Raw genomic sequence first — 21,093 nt, 5'->3', positions numbered from 1 at the left:
CCACTTTGATTTATTAAACTGACGAAGCTTTGGAGTCTTAAACGAGTTTTTCATTGTAAAATCTATATTTGATAATAAGTGGTCGTTTTTGAGACGTTTTTGAGGTTGAATAATTATTGGTGATGGCAGAAAAGTCAAACACGATCATAGAAAATGTGAAGGTTGCAGTACGAGTGCGGCCTTTCATATCCTTTAGATTAAGAGATAAATGCATGAATTTGTTTGCTTTGAGCTTAAGACGGCTGTATTTGCCTTCAAGGTAAGACTGTGAATACCTGTCTAAGTAGTTTTCAAGCCCATCGAAAAGTAATTTTACTATTTGAATATTGCTTGCACGTCTAAACAACTTGAGATTGTTTTGATCCTTTGCGATATTTAAGAGCTTAATAGTTTTTGTATGTATTTATATCGTTTGTCCTACTACAATGAACATCAGCAAAAACAACGATTTTAATCTTGAACTTATCCTGAATTGATAATAGTGCAGCTCGATGAATAACTTAGCAATCACTCTGATGACGATATCTGATAATTGAAGACGATGACAAGTTCGTCGCAAAATTATGCCTTCAGAAAACGCAAAGTATAAAAGCATTTTTTGAGAAGCATTGAACATAAATATTCCAATAACAAGAGTTAGCTCTTTCTTGAAATACTTTCATCATTCTTTTGTCTGTAGGATCTACCTCTTAGGCATCTAGAGCAAGTTTACAATTCATAAATAATATGAAAAGCTCTTCAATTATGCTGCATCAACATGAAAGTATGCCTGGCATCTCATGTAACCTTTCTTTGTTTTCATGCATTGCTAAAGGAATAGCAAAGTAGGAAAATGCTTCCACCATGTCAACTTATAACGATAAAATCAAATGATGTTCTTTTGGTAGGAGTTTGACAGCACTGCATACATGAAAACCACTATAATATGTTCCAATACTGGGTATATTTAGTGCGTTTACTTCATTTTGAGACAATTTGGGAAATAAGTTAACTTACATGAAGTGCCATGCTGGAATCAGACGTTTCAGTAATTCAAATAATATTCAACATTTTTCAACTTTTTATTTAAACAGTTGCCTGTAAACACATATCAATGTACAAATGTAAATAACTCCGTCTTCCTTAACCATACCATACAATAAAAGAGAAAAGGCACGAAAAGCGGGTCTTATTATTCAGATGGATGGAAAAAGAACCACAATCAATGATCCTAACGCACCCAATAATCCGCCATGTGAGTTTACTTTTGACCACTGTTTTTGGTCCCACGATGGATTTGAGGAAAATGAGTCCGGATATTTAAGGCCGACTAACCCTCATTATGCTGACCAGGTATGAATGTTTTGTGTTAAGGAGAGAGCTAGGCTACATAAGCAAATTGTTTTTTGCGGAAGGGGAGGAGGGGGGAGAGGGTAGATTGAGCGACAAAACATGTAACAAATCGGGGTAAGAGGTACGTAATTTGCCGTTCCGCAGGAATATGACTTATTTAGATTCTGCACTCAGTAGTTACAAGACACTATAAAATGCTTTAACATAAAATGTATTTCTTTAATTTCTAGCATGGCTTTGTATGTAAGAGTCTTTCCAATGCACATGATGTATGAATTTCAGTTAACGTAACCATCACAATCACCACAATAACTTTTTAGTTGCTATCAAGCTTTCTAAGGGGCTGTTCACATGAGCCCGATAGCCGGGATTCAGCGAGTCGTTCAATCATTTTGGAAAATGGAAAAGAATCGACACTTCAAAACAAAAAAAGTATTTGAGCAATTTCTTTAATGCTCTGACTTTGTAAATTCACAAAACATTTAAAATAAAAACAAATAACTTATAGCCTGAATTAAAAATCACGATTAAAATGACTTATGATCCTAAAAAAAAGACTGTAAGTTGTGTGCTTAAAGTTTTTACTTCTTTCAATGACTTAAAATCATTTCACTCTTCGCTGATTCCCGGTTACCGGGCTCATGTGAACAGCCCCTAAGAAGTTTGTCTCCGTCTGTTGACAAGGTGGAAAATTTTTCTGCAATCACAATGCAAACGGCTGTTACTGCTCTATCCGGAAGCAGGATAATGATGGTTTTTGAGATAGTAATGTATTAATTATTGAGAGAAATATACCTGTTTGTACACACTAATTCAAAATTGATTTCTTTCAAAGGAAAATGTTTAAAGTTTTTGTCTAATTTTTGGCATTAATTTAGCTAATTGCTTCGAAAATCAGGATTTTAATCATTGAGTCGTTATACATCCAATATTTTAGAATAAAGTTTACAACGACCTTGGTAAATTTATGTTGAACAATGTCTGGGCAGGCCATAACACATCACTATTTGCCTACGGACAGAGTGGTTCTGGAAAATCTTGGTCTATTTTCGGATATGGTCCAAACAAAGGTTTTGTACATTATAATGTAGGAATGTGGCTAAATAATTCGTATATCTTCTATTCTATTCAAAACCTCATCCGTCAACTATGGACTGAAGCCATGTATATGATTAGAAAAAATCTGTTTTGTGAAAACAGCAAAAGTTGTTTAAAGAATTTTTTACAATTTTTTTTACCATTAAATGATTGTTACCCTGCAGACATTTATATATGCAATGTTTTTTAATACTGTGTGTCAACTATCGTAATTTCAGGTATTCTTCCAATGTTTTGCGAAGGAATTTTTGAAAAGATAAAAAAAAGTGACAACGATGGAGTAGCTGCTAATTTTGAGGTTTTTATCTATACAACAATAAACGTTTCATTTTTAGATAAATGTATTATTATGACAAGAATATGTCAACAACCATTGAAGTGGCCGTTGTCCGCCAGTTTTAATCCTGGTACTAAGTATATAAATTTCAGAACATTTATTAATTTCTTTAAAATTTATTGTGTTGCAATAAGTGAATACAGAAACATTTTTACTGAAATTTGAAATAAATAAACGGCTAGGACAATACTCTGACGACAACCGAGACTCTATAGTATAATAAAACCGTGTTTACGTTTTGCTGGCAGACAGATTTGGTCTAGTGCTTTAAGACAACACAACCAACAATGATTATCCTGCTTAGGATTATTCTGCCTACAAGCGCGACGTATATAAAATGATGATATAAGACCATTCAACTGTATTATGTAATATAGACGTGTAAGTCGTTCTATAGATCAGTTAATTGAACCTACCAATTCTCAGGTAAACCTTGATTTAGTTAAACCAATCTGGTTTCTGTAGGATATTACTTCAAAGTTCTTATATCTGACAATTTTGATGATCAGAATTTTCTCTTGTGTAGGTTCAGTTCAGTATGCTTGAAATTTACAACGAAAAAGTGCACGATTTGTTAAATCCAAGCAACATCAAACAGGATGGGTTGAGAATACAAGAGAATCCAAAAGAAGGATTTTTTGTCGAAGGATTGCATATTTTACCCGTCGTAAGTTATTATGATATTAAAGATAAAATAGAAGAGGGAATCAGAAATCGTTCCATTGCTGCAACAAACAAGAATATTACTAGCAGGTCAGTTTTCAAAAACATAGAAATTGAACTGAAAAAACTTAATTTTATCATCTGATAAAGAACTGAAAACAAAATCTATTTTAAATATCAATATAGATGATAGAGCACATTGCATATTTGGGGTTTTTTAATTTATCTTCCGCTATAAAAACTTTGTCTGCGCCCAGTGGATAAAAGGCAATTTTAATTTGAAAATTTTGGCGGGTCAAAGTATCTAGGGAATTTTGTACTTTTTCATCCACAATAATCTCATGCATCTAGGAAATTTTTTCATGTATTTATTATTAGTATAGGTAATAGTATAGTTTTTGAGTTTTTACATTTACAAACAAACATGCACGAGCGAGTTTTTCAAAGACTATATAGCAATTATTGAAGATCGATGAAATTTTTTCACTTCCCTTGTAACGCTGAGTTTTCAATCATAAGGGACACTTTAATTATTATTTTGTTATTTAGTCGTGCTCATACTATAGCTGAGATAACATTTATGAAAAAACAAAAGAATGAAGCAGAAATAGAAATAGTGAAAACAGTGATGATAAAAATGATCGACTTGGCTGGAAGGTACACAATCCATATAGCTACACCTTCATTCATTGTATCTTTCACAATAATCTACTGCAAAAGCGGCCCAGCGTTCGTCAAAATAAACTATAGTTGCGCAATTTTAATTTTAATTTTTTTTCAGAAAAACACTATTGGTTTTGAATTTCTAAAGAATATAATTATACCAATGGTTTGGTACTTAAAAATGTAAATATATGCCAAAATGTGCTGCAGTAATTTATTTTGACTTACGCTAGATCCGCTACTGATCTGCTGTACACTCATGCAAAATTTCTGTTTTGGTTTAAATGTTCGAAGCCAATTACTCATGTGCAATGTGTTCGACATTTCGTCAGCAAATTCTTCTTGAAATTAATAAAAGAGCAGGAATGATTAAACTAATGATCAGTGATAATATCGTTTTTGTAGTGAACTTTCTGATATTACCATGGATGTGAATGGTGCTATGGATGATCGAGTGAAAGAAAAAGTTGCTATTAATCTATCGTTGTCATCATTGGGAGATGTTATGGCAGGTAAAGTATATATACTTTATACCAGCTTTAGAATATCCTTACACCTCATTATAACCACTGTGAGAGTTAAAATCATTGTTCTAATGAAAAATAATTATTTAATTATGTGAAGTGAAACCGTGACTGTGCACAAAATTAATCAAGAGATATAATTCATTTGAATTATAATCCGAAATATGAAAATTGATACTCATGTCATATATTTTTATAAACTTTGTTAACAAGCCCTATTACTTGTTGTCCACTAAGAAACTGCAACATTATACAAACAATGCGCATGCTTTTTGAACAATAAAGTCAATCTAAATAATTGTACTTTTCACATTCCAGATCTTGTTAAAAAATCTGAAGGAATGGATGTAACAGGTAAACAAAGTTTTAAAGACTGTTGTCTTGAAACAAGTTTATGTAAAACATTGTTAATATTATGATTATTGCAATATCATAGTCTCGTTAATGTTGAGACAAATTTTTTATCAAAACCCGAGCACTCCTTCATGCACCCTTAGAAGACAACTTAGACAGGGATGCAAGGGACTTTTTCAATAATGTTACAGAATGCGTAGTGTTCCAGCGACCACTTTCTGTCTATGATACCTACTTTGAAACACTCTAATTTTTCTCTGTAACAGATCCAGAGTTAGGAAAACTAAATTTAAACAGCTCATTTTTTTGTTTGAATACTTGTCAAAACATTTTATGGCAAATCTGCTGGCAATTCTAATTATATTTCAAAAAATAGAAAGCATTTGTAATGATATTTCCAACAATTACACTTTCATTTAAGAAATAAAAGATATTAACTGTGTTTTCACGGACTTATGCTAACTCATGAGGAGACATTTGGGAGAACTTGAAAGCAGATCAGGGCAAGCCCAATACCAAAGTAATCATAACTGCTCTTTTATTGATTTGACTCATTGAAATGAGCTTAGATCAACTTGCATAAGCTAAAGAAAACACACACATAGAATAATCACCGCGCACGCGTTTTTATTGTTTTATTTTATAAATATATTTCAAAAAACTTTATTGCAATTCTATTGGTAGGATTTTTGATTGGAAACTAAATAAAATACCAAAGTCACAAGAGTAGTTTGAATTTAAAACTGAACTGGTGTAATTGATTTTATACTATTTCTAACCATAATGGAAGTCTAGCATTTTTGTGTTTTTGTATCTGTAGCTACATTTGATATCTTAATCTATTAATAAATTTCTTGTTATAATAGTGCCATACGATAGCTCTGCTCTTACCAAACTATTAAAAAATGTGCTCGGCGGGAATAGTAAAACAATCATGGTAAATATTATTCATTTTAAAGCATGGTTTAATCTAAAAGAGTCGAGGGATCATTTTTCAAGAAACTTACAGCAAAGCGTAGGAAGTTCACAGGAGATTGTAGGGGTACTGGAGGAAATCGATGCGAGATAACAGAGAGATCACAACTGATCATTGGGAGATCTTTTCATAACATATACATGTGCTAATAATTGTTTTTTTTTAAAGATTGCTGCAATAAGTCCGTCAGATAGTAACTACGATGAAACTTTATCAACTTTACAATGTGGTTTGTTTACATTAAATTAATGCTGTTGATTTGCTGTCTTGCTCATCAAAAATAGTTTTAACTTAATACATTAAATATCGTTTTAGAAGCTGAAAGAAAGAATTTTCGAAGTTTTTTGAAAATTCTTTCAATAACTATATTTAAATATTTGTATATTTTTGATGAACATGCATGACCATGTTTCAAGATGCATGCCCGATTCTTTCTCGTCAAAAGTCAGATCAATAAAGTCTTAACTCTTAATTCGCTCAATGGTATAGCGTGTTTGCTCACAGGTTTGTGTTAAATGCTTATTCCCTTAACATATCTGTCGTTTATCATATGAATTAGCTGATCGTGCAAAGAAAATCAAGGGAAGAGTAACCATCAACAATGATCCCATAGGAAAAATACTCGGTGAACTTAAAGAAGAAAGACAAATGCTACTGGAGAGCATACAAGCTGCTCAATTAGTAAAAAATAGGTCATTACAAGTTCAAAAACATGAACAAGATCATGATGATGATGATGATGATGATGATGATGAGTTAGAGGAAAATTCAAGCAAGATGTTCATAACAGGTAAAAGAATTAAGATGCTTAACAATCACAAAAGGTCGGGATTTTAGATGTGCGACAGATAAAGAGATGTAATTCTTTAAAATTGTGCCAGTGTGTGTATAACATTATAAGGATAACAGTAAACTTGAAGTATTGTATTATTTTTTCTAAAGTAAAGATGTTGTAAAAAGTCTAGGGACTCATAAAATTCTCGAAAGATTTTTTGACTTGGGATTCAAAATGGGCTTTGTTTGAGTAAAGTAAGGTGAAAGACACACCATTTTAAATCAAATAAAGAAAAGTGCATGAGGAGAAGATGGATGGCCAATATTATCCTGAGAAATATTCATTATCTAACAAATTTTACGTTTCATTTGTAGTTATAAAGTGTCTCTTTGAATGTTTTGTCATGAATTGTTAATGTCGTAAAATACTTTCTTAAAGATTTCATTGCTGTTGGTTATGGCACTGATTATAAAATCATTCAGGAGCTTCAACGGCGGGTAAAATATGTTTTAATAAAAGAAATAATAAACTAATTTTGATATTCTGCTTATGATTTGCCATAAGATTTATCTTGCATTCGAGGCTTGTCACAGAGACTAGTTGGTATACTTATGCTCATTTTAACCTTTACGAACAGCTAGAATTAAGTACGACATCCTTTTGCACATATAGAACTCTCAAGTTTAAATGTTTTAAAGCTTTGAAAAATCATATTTTTTATCAAGAGAAATTTGGTTTCCGTCATCCGTAACTGCTTACTTGTGAAAAATGAATCTTTCTACGGGTAAGAATGTTTCTAAGCTAATCAAAGTGCAAATATTTTCTTATTCAGGAAGGAATGCTAAAAAGTCGAATCGAAAGATTACAAGCAGTTAAGTTCATATCCTTAACTAAAATCTGCCAATGATACTTGGTTGCCTTTGTTTGAGTTTGATATTTTGTATGTAGATGAATCTAGAGAAAGACCACAGAGAAGAAAATTTATCGAAACTGAAAAAAATTGAGATCACTCGTAAGGTTTGTATACGGAGGCTATTTTACATTATTTTCATATATTTGTATTATAGTTGACCTGACCATATAATTGATGGGAAAGTGTCATATCACGATTTGAATAATGCATGCTACCTGTGGAAAATTAACAAGAAAAATAGTTGATGACGCAGATGTATGGGTGGGATTGTTGCATTTTTTATTTCACACATTTCTGACCTGTTTGTAGAAACATAGTAAATTACTTATTTTCAATCTAGTTTAATTATAATGGCATTAGTTTTATGATACTTAGAATTTATGGTTAAGTTTATTGTAAAATGTTATGAACAAAGGTCGAATTTCTGTTTTTAAAGTCCAGATTTCATGCATAGCATTTGAAAATAAAACGACATACGTTTGCGATGAGATATCTTCTACTTGTAAACGAGAAAGCAAGATGCACAACAAATCGCTATGGATATTTGCAGCCTGCCATGAAAGTTGTTACACTAGCTTTACTTTACTGCTTATATTACTTTTGTATATATATTACTTCACGTAAAATGAATCCTGCTAAAATGCATCATCTGCTTCTCTATATAGTCCATATCATTGTCAATCAAGACTTAAAAAGCACTGTCTACCGATTTATTCTTATTTTAAATTCTTCTAAATTCCATTCTCTAAGTTATTCATAGTCAACTTGTTATCTTGTAGACAAAAATGGCAAAGAAGGAAGAGCAACAAAAAACTCCTCATATATGGAATTTGAATGCTGATCCACAGTTATCAGGAATGATTTATTATCTTCTCAAACCAGGTAAAATCTTTAAATAGGCTCATCAATGTTTGATTAGCAGTGACACTGCTGATTACAATTCATACTTCTACCCTTCCAAAAATCAATTATATAGGCCAGTTGATGAAAAAACTTTATTTTAAAAAAAATTAGCAAACACGAACATCAATATTCAACCTTGTTTCAATAGGCTCAGAAATAAGTAAGTTTAAACTCGGATGGAAACTAGAAATAGATCAAGAAAAGTTCAATTTAAAGACTTGATGCTGCTCATGCAGTGACTTTTCCAACGTTTATGTTAAAACGACCTTATATGGTGTTCGGTTTTTTTATGATTGTCAGTAATAAAGCCTTATAAACTACAAACAACTGCAAAATATGCTTTTTGATTTAAGAGAAGAAATTGGGACTGCAACAGGTTATATTAAAACACAAGTGTCGGATTTTTAGTCGTTTTCTCGTCATATAATTAACGGGTACATAGTTACTGTCCAAAGCTATGGAATGATTTAAAACACTTAAGTTGCACAACCTACTTTCATGCACATACTTAACAACAAGAAAATTCTTTAATCTGAACCTTTCGTGATACAAATGCGTGTTTCTTATCATAAATCTTGTGCAATCATCTTCTTAACGTTACAATGGATGCCACCGTATTTTTCTTATAGGGTGTTATGTGTAAATGACAGTTTATTATTATTTGTTGCAGGCAATAATCTTGTTGGAAGTGAAAAAGCTGATCCTGTCCCTGAGATAACGTTAACTGGACTAAAGTGCGTGTTTTTTTCATACGTTCTACAATTTATGTATATTAATGCCAAAAATGACGTGTTGAGAAATAAAATAGCGGTGGAAAATGTTGATAATAATAAAACAACACGTCCTCAAGTGGTTTTCCCGAGATTTAAGTCATATTTGTCTGTGAAAGAGAAAACTAAGCTTGTAGTTTGACTAATCCATAGTTTAGTTTTGTTTTCTAAACACTCTTAAATACTGGAAAGGGGTGAGTTGCGCTAAATTTATATTCATACATTGTAAACGTAGTCACAATTTGCTCATATGAATATTACTCTCTCAATTATTGGCTTTCTGCAGTCCTTGTAATCTTCTTTTATATCATCTGACAATAATGCAGTAATGCTGCAGTCAAACAATGCCTGATTGCCATGAATAATGTAATAGTTTTACCTGTTGCTAAAATCAAGCAATGATCTAATTGTAGAATTAAAAAGAATCACGCAATTATAACATGTATGGGCAACGACAATAGTATTCAAAGTTGTGGTAGTTCTGCACTTCTTGTAAATGGAGAACCTGTAACAGAGAGTATTATACTACATCATAACGACAGGTAAAAGGGTATGAACAATTAAAAGAGATTAACCTCATTCTATTTTGTTTTGTGTTGACTGAAAAAATACACTTAACTTTTATAATAGACTTCTGTGTTGTTAGTGCAACAAGGAATTACTGTTTTACAATGGTCATTCGTAGCAATTATAATTTACATCCTGAATTTCCAAGGACCACCAAGCATATTTTTTTTGGGGGGGGTTGCGCTTTTACAAGCTAAAGCTGCAGAAATTGGTCAAACGTACTTCAAATATTGAAAATGGAGACAACATTATTGGAATGGAATTGGGTGAGGGAGGTACAGCTTGCTCTGCCCTGAGGTCTTTGATTACCTCAGAAAATTATTTCTTCTGTGAATTCTTTCAACTGTGACCCAATAGCTTACTTTTGTGTGTCTTTTATACCCAAGCAGTCACAAAGATCTACTTAAGAGTAAGCTTCATTTGAGTAACACTGAGACAAAGTGCCAAAACGTTAGAGATATAAAGTATAAAAAATTAAAAATAATAGTATTTAATGATAATAGAGCATCCTGCCTGCTTTAGTGCAGATGATAGCAATCACTATCCAAGATGACTAGACAAAGACTGAGTTGTTCTTTTTGAGCGTCGGTATTAATGTAAAAGGTTCCACTGGGGAATATTTTTGTTAAATATTTTTACATTTTATTTAATAATTCTTAAATGGTTTCTAGCTCGTACAGGCTTTTGTTTAAAAAATATAAAAGATGTTTACTGTGTTTGCACTGGCTTATGCAAACCTAGGAGATCTTTTCTTCTGACATGTATTTATGATTGATTTGCAAGTTATCTTTGTTGATTCAGCTAACTGATCTAGCTCAGAACGGTTTGCTCAGGCTAATGCAAACTCAGTTTTAACCTATCAACTCATCTGTTTTATTGTTTTTATTTTAAAATATTGTTCGTAATTGAAACGTTATCAATAGTTTCATCTATTCAATGTTTTCAAATTCTTATTTTCTCATATTTTGATACTTTTACAATTCTTGTATATCCAGGATAATGTTTGGTACCAATCAACTATACGTATTTTATCATCCGCAAGAGATTGCTATGGCCATTATAGAAGGCGTTGAAGTCGAGGAAGTCGATTATGCAATTGCTCAAAAGGAAATTGCTTCTAACTTTTGCAATGTGTGTTACAAGAGCTCTGATGTGTCAAAAGGTCAATTTAAACTTTTAAAAACATGATTTTGGGCTTTTCAAGTAAATTATTATAAAGTAACAGGAATCGGAAAGGATTTCATATTCTCCCGGCTCAAAGATCTTGCATTTTCCTACTCTTTTTTTCGAACAGTTTTCCTGCATGTATCCTCGTTTTACTTAGCAAAATCAATGCAAAAATCTATTAACAGTGATCTAGCAAACTATCTTTTTTTGTATTTAGTATTTTCAAACAAAAATTTTTGCGTTTATCTTGATCGTTCTTTGTTGTATTTTTGTTAAGGCTTGTTGTTTTTCAAAAAATGGTTAACATGTGAATTTTTCTCAGCAAAAACGCTCCATACTCTACGTATACATACAATAACAAAACCTTTCTATTTTGACTATATTTTATGTAGACGACCTTCTAATACAAGAGAAAGTAATTGACATTTTTCCAATGACCGAACTTGCAAATGCAATCAGCGAGGAACTTGATAAAAAGGTATCCTTCTCTCCCAAGAAAAAGAAATGAATTTTTACGTTACTATTTTGTCCATGATTATAATTGTTATTATTACAATCATTCTATTTTAAGGTTAAATATGAAGTAGGTGTACTATCTTATAAATTAAGAAGACTTGTTATGGGGCATCCTGAGGTATGCCAAGAAATGAACATTCTTCATACTTTTATTAAATACCATGGCTTGTTCATCTAGCACATACTGAATAATCTAGTATTTGCTTAAGAAATCACGACTTTTGAGCCTTTGAATATTTTTTCAGGGACGCTAGAACGTCGACAACTTTTTTTTGGGGGGGAACAAATTTTGAAACATGCGTGTTTTGCCTGTTTTTTTGATGTTTTTTTGAATGAATTGTTTTTCAAGAGCTGTGAATACGAATGTACGAATATTATGCCTCTTCCCTAACTATAGGTGTTCTGGTGTCCCTGTATTTTTAAGCCACTGTAAATTTATCGTTATTTAAAGATTTTCACTGTGTGAAGGCCACATTTGAAATACTCTAAATAAAATTCTGATGAGAGCGTACACAATGAAGCCTCGTCACTTGCCGATTTCAGGTGTTTGTTATAATGACAAATCTTCAGTCGAGATTCGAGTGGATGTGGTCTATAAAAAAGTTTATCAATCGAAAAGACTTAATGCAAGAAATGTATCGATATCATGAAGAAGGACATGAATGGGATCTTCCTGATGAACTTGACCCATTCATAGAATCAGAAACCACTGAGGTTCTGATTGGTTGTGTCGAAGTTTATTTGGAGTCAATCTGCTACATGGTAGGCTTTAAACATGAGAATAGTTGGTATAATAATGTTTCCGTTATCATTGTTGATTCGGCATAGCAAGATTTCTGAATTTTGCGATTTGACCGTTTTTCAACATGTGAAATTATTGTTCTGATTGTCATGTTTTAATTATTCTCATCGATACGTAAATAGTTTATCCTCTGAATTCTAGGTAAAATTACACGAAAACACATTTACTGTAATTGATTACAGAGATAACGAAGTTGGCCGCATAAGAGTAAGATACAGACTGAGTAAATATTTTTCGAAAAATTTGCTAACTCTTAGCATAATACATATGTCGATAAAATGTTATTGTTTTTTATATTGTTCTTTATATATTGTAATATATGGTATTATATTGTGAAAAGTTTCAAAACTGGAGATGTTTAATTTATAGTTTGTTAAAACGTTGCGTACTTATGGGTGGAATGTAAATTATAGTTTATGTGACTAAATGCTCACACTTTTCTTAGACATAACCGATTTCATTATTGAAAAATAGTTTAAAGAGTAAAATATTCTTTCAGGAAAAGCATGTTTGCCAAAACCACTAATTATTATAAAAAATATCAGGGATGCCGGAAAGACAACAGGGCAAGGAGGGGGGACTCTAGCGTAAGGCTATTCTAAAGTGATTTTTTCTGAATACATCGATTAAAGAAAAAATAATAATTTGTAAGTTTTATTAAATGAAATTTAAAAATGAAATAGAGTTTGTCTAAAAATTTCAACTTTATAAGATTACTGCAATTATGCTAGTTTGACTAAAACAGAAATGGAAAATATATATACCAGCTGATTTCAAAGACTACCAAAATACGATATATAACATTTCGATGAGATAGAAATTCGTTTGGGCCATTGGGCAATAGACTCAACAATGCTGAGCAAAAAAGGCATGGGCACTGTGTAAAGCATATCGTTGTAATGTAGTTGCTCACACAGCCGTATACATGTAACTATGTTTTGCAGGTGGTAAGCCTTGTGGAAAATTTCATCTCATCATCTTATGTTTTATCATTTTAAGGCTCAACATGTTGAGAGCGTTTACACACAACACTTAAAATCATTCAATAAACGCAAAACAATATTGAGAGCATGTTGAGAGAACATTTTGACAGCGTTTGCTTGCACGTTATTTTAAGGATCGACTATAACGAGTGAAAATATAATTGTACAAAAAAGCGTTATCAAAAAAGAAATGTCAGTTTAAAGTTGCTTCATGTTTTTTCTTTATTTTTATGAGCTTGATTATTTTGAAAAAGTAGTTGAATCTTTATTTAATTTTTTTAATTAGATGGCAGTTGTGCCAATAAAAGAGGATGGCAGTGAAGTAACAGATAACGATAATACATCAGTAGTGGACCCAGAAAGTTTGGTAGGTAGATAAATTTCACAAAATCTTGAAGAACGTTGAGATGAATGCATGCATGCTGAAGATGTTTCCCCAAAAGAAAATATAAGTATTTGTCTGCTATGGAATGCTTGTTTTCGCGCTCTGGCAAATATGCATTACCTTAAATTGCCTACAAACTCTATTAACGTTGTGAATATTTTCATGAATTAGTTTTCTTGTAAGGTTTATTTTCGTATAAATAGATTGGCAAGAATTTCGAATTTGTTATGAAGATTGCAACTGCAAGAGGAATACCAAAGAAATATACAGTATGTTTAACTGCTTCATTTCCTGGTAGAGTTCTATACAGACAATCATCGACTAGACGTGCATAGGGATAATTAGCAGTGTGCAAAATGTCGGTTTCACAGGCCACACAAATGCGTCCCGATCGGGGGTGGGTTGGGGATTCCAGACCTTCCAATCATTCTGTCTGAAAAGATTGTATCTCCGGTTTTTGGTAACTACGTTCAAATCATGAGAGTGCCATGCCAAAATTGTCTTCAAATTTGATGCTCAGACCCGCCAAAATTATTCGCTACGCCACTGAACATGTGTGTAGTTTTACACGATGAAGCGGTTGCACGAATGGCAGATATTTTATCTAATGGATAATTCTTATCCGGAGGATAGTTCTCTTATCCATTGCAACCTAGTGAAAAAAAATGCATAGCAATAATCTCGTTAGTTGTGGTCACTGTGGGGTCACTATGTTTTTTGAATTTGGTAGAGACTAAAAGATTTTTTGATCAACGATTTTCTTTTACTGTTTTTTTGTCTTTACATCTGTCTTTAAATGATCTGCGTTTCTTTTACCATTTTGTAAAAATTAAAATATTTCAGTAGCTATATGCATGGAAAGTTTATTTTGAGCCAAGTTTTTCAAGTTTTTCATGTGCCACGCAACTTACGGATTGGATAAAATATCTTTTTTTGAAGGGAGTGGAGTTTCCTGTTGGATGGTGATTCATTTACCTTTCGTGCATGCACCAGGACCCAGAATTATGACTAGCGTTCATAAATTTTAAGAAAATTTTGTGTTTGGAATGAAAACATTACCTGGTTTACTGTCTGCATGCCATTTTTGGACATATGAGATACACGTTTTCTTTAACTCGACATTTTCAATTATTTTTAAGGCATTTTTATAGTTTTACTCGTTACTTAACATACCAGTTCATTGACTTTCTCTATAAAGGATGTTTACTGCAAGTACTCGCTATTTGACTCGATGCTCCATAATACTCAATGCTTCCCTGGAGAAACAAATCCAGATTTCTTCCACATGGAAAAAGTATCGATTAACCCTTGCTCAAAAAAGGTAAATGTCTTCAAACCTTGTGCTGTTGTTATTTCACCTTTTGCATTAATCACATTAAGCCCTTAGTTTATATTGATATATTTGCTAACATTTTTTCGTAAAACAATCTCTTGTAAGAAGCCTTGACCCCTCAAACTACGATTCATCATTTATATACAATAATCGCAAAAAAAATTGCTTCAGTCAGCCAGTCAACTTTACATGTGGTCAAGTTTATTAGATGCATGATACAGTAGTTTGCTGTCAGCTAAACGACGCTGGTCTTGTATATATTTTTTTTGTTTTAGTTTATTGACAGCATTACAAAGGAATGCAAACCTCTTGTCGTTCAAGTATGGGGTAAACAAAAACTTTCGAGTAACAAAGTCAGCATTTTAACCAGACGAAAAAATACAAAAGCATTAATGTCTGAAGCGAAGAAGAAAGAAACTATTGCACTCGCGGCTAACTATGACAGAGTAAGTTATTAACTTCAAATTGTAAAATTTTTAACGCAAACTGAACATTATTGGGTGAAGTTGAGTATGGTATCAAGAATTATTCAGGCCGCGAGTTCAATCATATTTTCAAAGTGTAGCTGAGGCAGATAATCTTGACGAGCTCTAAATGATACTATGCCGAAGCCAAATTCGATAATTTTTTGAATTTCAATTACAAATGCAAAAGCTTTCAAACTATTTTGTACGGAGTCTGTAGAGTTTTCCGAGCTTCGACTTTAAATAAAGTTTGCTTTTAGCTTTCATCTTTCCCACCTAAAACCTCATAAAGAACTCTCGTGAAGTAGCTAACTAGTGAGTAAAAACTAGGTTACATTGAGAATGAACTAGGTTTTAATGAAAATTAACTAGGTATGAGGGAAGAGAAGCGAGAAAACTTAATACAAAAAAAATAACTTTCTTCTTCAAAAAGTTGACGAAGTGATAATTGCTGTCACATAAAAAATTACGTCATCTATAAATAATTTTCAACATTTTGTGGGTGGCAAAAAATTGAGAATTATCGTTAGGTTTTTAGCCAAGAGTTTTCTTCAATGAAAACAACTTAAATGGCAAAATTTTCGCTTTCCTGGCCCTTCATAAAATTTTTCCGCATGCATATGTATTTTTTTACATGGATGGAATGCAGAAACATGTTCACACAGCTATGCGTACAACTAATTATCGGATTTATTTTGAAAAGTATTTATGGCAATTAGTAACTTAAATTTGCTCTTTTTTAATTTTCTGAGTTTATTTTCAAACTCAATGGCATACATACATTGTAAAAGCAAAGTCACTTGAACTTGTCTTTCTTTAGCTTTTGTCTTCATACTAAATTTGTAAACAATTTCACGAAAATTTTTTGTTCTTCTTCAGATTAGAAAGCGTTCCCAAGAATTATTTTTTAAAACTGCTCAAGAGGTTGCCATGAGGAAACGTATCGATAGACTTGAAAAGAAAATGGTGAGTGCTAATGCGCATTGCAAACTTGCCGTTATAAAGCACAAAATTTAAGTCTATTCAAAAAACTATTACTAGGAACAATTAGAACGTTTGAAGCACGAAAAAGAAGAAAGCAGTTCCACTACAATTGAGGTAAGCTATATTCATGTGAAATTAGTTTAACAGCATGGGCAGCAGAGCACATTTTGATGGACTAAATTGAAAAGTTTAAAAGACGTTGACGACATAAAGTTTGAATGTCGTTTTTCAGTGCCACTATTCCCTCTACGTTTGAAAATAATTTAAAAAGCTTAAAGATATTTCAATGCACAAATCATTTGATTGTTAAGTTATGATAATTTAATGAGTAATTGAAGCAAATTACCAATGCTTAAAAACTAACCTTGAAAAATTATTTTGGCAGAATCAGTCAAGAAAGTCCGAGTAAAACTTTTTCACTTGACTTTTCATGTTTGTCTAATCCTCATGTTACATTAGAGATAAACTCTCTCAGAATGCAATGTGAACGCTTAAATAATTTTTGCTTAAGATTTCCGAAGTTCGAAGAGTGCTTGGAGAGTCTGATTCATCGTCGACAGAAGACACAGATGCAAGCAGCAGTCGAAGTAAGCGATCAAAGCCATTAAGACGTCAAACAAGAAGTAAATTTTGTGCACTTCTATAGTAAATCATACTCACATATTTTGATGCATTTATAATATCAACTATAACACATTAAAATTGAATTTCAAGCAAATGGAAAATCGTAGATTATGTTATAACTATGATATAAATGATTGATGGTTCCTGCCAAATGCACACGTTTCTATGTCAGGAACAAATGAATGAGAAAATGTCTACCATGATAACAGCGTGCATCGGTGAAAATTTTTTTCTTGTTCATTTTAATATTATAAAAAATAAAACAGCTATGGAGCCGAAACTAAAAAACTTTTCTCGAGCTTGATAAACAACAAAATTCATCTATTAGCTAATAGGAAAAAAGATTCAGAAAACACGTGGTTACCCTTAAGCAGTCTGAAACGAAATTTCGCCGAACAAATCTCCCTCCAAAACACGTTAATTTTATTGAAGAGCTGACAAAATTTCTCATCTTTTTTCTTGTACGAAACAAAGCAATTATTATATTTTCTCTCTGGAAATAATTTTCCTCCAATCTCACATGCAATGTTTCAAAACAAAACTCACCATTTCCCTCGAGAGCATACATTGAATAACTGTATGGCGTTACATATGTTCCACATAAAGATGCGTAACAAAAAAACAAACGAAATAAAATAAACACGAGCGAAAGATGTCATCATTGACTCTTGCATAATAGCACTGAGAAAAAGCAATATGACTGTGTTTACTTCATTATTCAGTGACCAACTCTGACCCCTGTTCTGACTGAATCATAAATTTCATAACCTCTAGACAGATAAAAAATTTTAAGTTATCCAACGAGAATGCTAGGCCTAGTAAAATTTCAACAAATATTATAAGGTATATTCGCATTTACATGTTCCTATAAAAAAATGAGAAACGGTCTCTAAAATATTGAAATTGACTTAAAATACAAAGTAGAACTTTTATATTTTTCTTTCGCGGATGCAAAATATTGTTTTAAAGTCATAAATTAAGCATCACAAAGCATGATCGTTCTTACCATCACATTTTATCAATTCTTTGATGGCGACGTTTACCATCTCATCCGTTACGATTTGCTCTGACCTGCAATTTGGTTAATATTTACTATGTTTTACTCTGCATTTCTCAATATAATTTTTTGATCTCATAGCTAACACATTCAAAATAAGTTTTTGTGATTCTAATAGATTTGTAAAAGCCTTTTGCAGAAAGATGTACACGCACACAGGAAATCAATAATGAATGACCCTATTAATTGATCTTGCTTCACTCTTAGTTACAAGATTTTTCATGAAGAAGGTCACATGATGAATTAAAACAGAATGCATTTCTGAAGAAAAAATATGGATGCAGTTAAAATTCATGGAATATTGATTCACCTCAAATTTTCTGGGAATAAAGAATCACGAGAAATAATTATTTTAAGTTATTTTAAGGGTTAATCGCTAAAAAGTCTAAGTCGAAATCGAATGTGGTAGAAACACTAAACACAATGTAAAAATCACAAAAACACACACGGAGGATAGGAGTTATGTTGATGGGAGTAATTACATGCTCTTATGTACTCACTCTATTCTTTTCGTCATCTTCATGTCGTTTCTTTGTGATTTGTTTTCAAAGTTATTGAATTCTACAACAAACAATAAAATGATATGAAATCCAATTTGTTCAAATTTTTGTAAAGTTTAGGAGAAAGAAAATATGTCCCAAGATATTGTTTTCTGTTTAGTTAGTTAACTGTCTTAGCATTTACCTTCATATAAAGATATAAGATATATAGCTACATAGCCGAGTAGCTTTGCAATATGTTTCTCCAAAATTGAATCAGAGAGCGTAAGTAAATCAATCATGAATAACTTTGCCTTGCGTTCTATTAGATAACTGTATGATAAACTCGTGATTGCGATTCGAATCATTAATCAAAGTCTTCCACGTGTAGCATTACTTTTTATACATTTCATACATTGACAGAACAATTGTGTTGCTATAGTGTCATCCTACATGACATGTAATAAATCTATACGTAAATGTCTCAAACCAAAACAAGCTCATTTTATATGCACATGCAAGAAATTACAAATTCGAATTAAGAACTGAAATGACTTGATCATTGTTTGTTTCTGAACTTGTTTTTATGTCATTGATAACTTCATATACAATTAAGTCATTGTCGTCAAGGCAGGTAAACTCTCACCGTCACCTGCTTCGCTGCAGCTTCCATTTGCTATGATTCTTTCTAAATCTTCAAGCTCTTGCTGTATAGCATAACCCCAATCATTTTCCATGTCATGTAAAGATTCTAAGATGAAGACTTTAGCTATTTACGTTTTATTTTATTCTTCAGATACAAAATCATAGCGTCAAGAGTGACACCGAGAAAAATTTAAACATTGAACACATGGAAGTCAAAATAGTCATTTAAGCAAGTTTCATTTTCAAATTTTAAAAAACTGAAAATTTTGTGGCAATTTGCGACTGAAAAATTAAATGAATCACCTATCGATGAATTAGGTATCTAAATATTCCGTAGTGCAATAAAATTCGTACCTTCAGAAGGAAGTAAATTAGGAAAATTCGGGTTCGAACAAGGAACACATTTGACTTCAAAAGATTTCTGGCACATCCTTGACTTTCCAGAAGAACCAATGGAATCTATTTTTGCACGAGATGATGGAAGTAATTTTCTGAAATTCTGCTTATTGTTCATATGATTTTCATACATCGTAGTCACATTTGATTTCTTAGTAATATCAAGGCCTGTGGCATCAGTTAAACGTGAACATGAATCTTTTATCCCATTTAATGGATCTGAAAAGATAAATGCAACTTTTTGTTCCTATATTAATTAGAGAAAATTTTTATCTACCACGGTTTTGGGAATTGCTATAATGCAATCGCTTGCACAGCTAGCCTGCCCACTTAATAAGTACTGCTATTATCAAGTTTTTTGTTTTCTCCTATTGCAAAAACAAATGATAATGGTCTGAAATTTGCAAAGCATGACTAAAAGTTTGGGCTGGCTATGCCGCAGATTGAATTCATCAATCAAATAACCTGAAAAGCTTTTCCTTTCCTTTAAATGTACATCACATTCGTCGTTTCCAATTTTTTGGAAGGAAATTACAGTTTTCTTGCCGCAATTTTCAATATAAGTATTATCTCCCAATAGCTGTTCGTTAACATCAATCTTAACAGTGTGTTCATTGCACGGTGCTAACTTGTTTGCTTTGTCAGTCCTTTTTGCTGTCTTTTTGGGATGTTCAAACTCATATAAATTTTGCATGGGAATAACATTTCCTCTCTTCCTTTCTTTGCTATTTTCAAAATGTTTCTCTACAGTTCCTTCAAAAGTTTTATTTATTTGGCTATCTATTGATCTTATTAAAAGTGATTGTCTTCGACTGCTCGATTTTTCCATGTTTGGCCATTCTACAAAATTTTTCTTCGTAAAATTTGCTGAGGAAAACGTTTCTTTGATTTGACTATTATATTTCCCTCCACTTTTTTTATTCTTAATTTGTGCTGTATTCTTTGGTCTGCCCCTTTTCTTTTTGACATGTTGATCTGAAGTTTGTGTATCTATGAACGGAGGGAAGCTTAAATGAACATTTTGTTCTTCTCACATAATTTTAACACGACATTAATACCAAATCCATAATATGCCAACAAACCTTCAATTAGTTTCATTTTTTCATATATTTCAAAGTCAAGTAAATATCTGTTAATTAAGAAAGTAAAAAATGTTTGGATCGAGCCTGTTCTTAAACATGCACACGTTTAGCTGTTTGATTTAGCTGATGGTAGTTTTTTCAATTGTGCTTCAATACATACAGGAGCTAGATTGCACACCTTTCATAAATTTTTTTCAAGCTATTTCCACTTGTTACAGTATTGCTTTCCAATAATACTTTCCACAATGGAAGCCACATACATTTTCTGCATACCTTATGAAAAACAAAGTAATTTATTCTC

The 21,093-nt window shown here is 32.1% G+C and overlaps 2 protein-coding genes across 2 annotated transcripts; one reads left to right on the top strand and one right to left on the bottom strand.

Moving 5' to 3' along the window:
* Nucleotides 1–1,143: 1,143 nt before the first annotated feature.
* On the top strand, nucleotides 1,144–17,203 carry LOC124440435 (kinesin-like protein KIF28P; the record flags this gene model as incomplete). The annotated part of the gene is made up of 28 exons (XM_046990829.1): nucleotides 1,144–1,332; nucleotides 2,270–2,402; nucleotides 2,649–2,728; nucleotides 3,294–3,520; nucleotides 3,980–4,087; nucleotides 4,499–4,605; nucleotides 4,936–4,971; nucleotides 5,838–5,908; nucleotides 6,116–6,176; nucleotides 6,507–6,737; nucleotides 7,161–7,219; nucleotides 7,555–7,593; nucleotides 7,671–7,739; nucleotides 8,415–8,517; nucleotides 9,209–9,272; nucleotides 9,722–9,850; nucleotides 10,871–11,037; nucleotides 11,435–11,520; nucleotides 11,614–11,676; nucleotides 12,102–12,320; nucleotides 12,502–12,567; nucleotides 13,630–13,710; nucleotides 13,932–13,997; nucleotides 14,927–15,049; nucleotides 15,337–15,507; nucleotides 16,405–16,491; nucleotides 16,567–16,623; nucleotides 17,021–17,203. Coding segments are annotated over 28 exons (3,027 nt in total), but the record flags the coding sequence as incomplete, so codon positions are not given.
* Nucleotides 17,154–21,051, bottom strand: LOC124440712. Its single transcript, XM_046991141.1, has 8 exons — nucleotides 20,971–21,051; nucleotides 20,793–20,839; nucleotides 20,176–20,700; nucleotides 19,669–19,929; nucleotides 19,322–19,420; nucleotides 18,691–18,751; nucleotides 18,140–18,204; nucleotides 17,154–17,903 (listed from the first exon to the last, which is right to left on the bottom strand). The coding sequence occupies exons 1-8, from the start codon at nucleotides 21,048–21,050 to the stop codon at nucleotides 17,848–17,850; spliced, it is 1,194 nt and encodes a 397-aa protein (XP_046847097.1). The 5' UTR covers nucleotide 21,051; the 3' UTR covers nucleotides 17,154–17,847.
* Nucleotides 21,052–21,093: the final 42 nt, after the last annotated feature.

The sequence above is a fragment of the Xenia sp. Carnegie-2017 genome, unplaced genomic scaffold, assembly GCF_021976095.1.
Source record: "Xenia sp. Carnegie-2017 unplaced genomic scaffold, XeniaSp_v1 HiC_scaffold_2, whole genome shotgun sequence".
Lineage (NCBI taxonomy): Eukaryota > Metazoa > Cnidaria > Anthozoa > Malacalcyonacea > Xeniidae > Xenia > Xenia sp. Carnegie-2017.
Note: the sequence above shows the minus strand (reverse complement) of the source record. Positions and strands in the feature narration are given on the sequence as shown.

Coding starts and splice junctions, on each gene's coding strand:
- LOC124440712 (XM_046991141.1), bottom strand. CDS start 21,050: ATGTGGCTTCCATTGTGGAAAGTATTATTGGAAAGCAATACTGTAACA. Junction 19,930..20,175: donor GGAAAGGAAAAGCTTTTCAG/GTTATTTGATTG, acceptor TTATCTTTTCAG/ATCCATTAAATGGGATAAAA. Junction 19,421..19,668: donor TAATTTACTTCCTTCTGAAG/GTACGAATTTTA, acceptor TCTTCATCTTAG/AATCTTTACATGACATGGAA.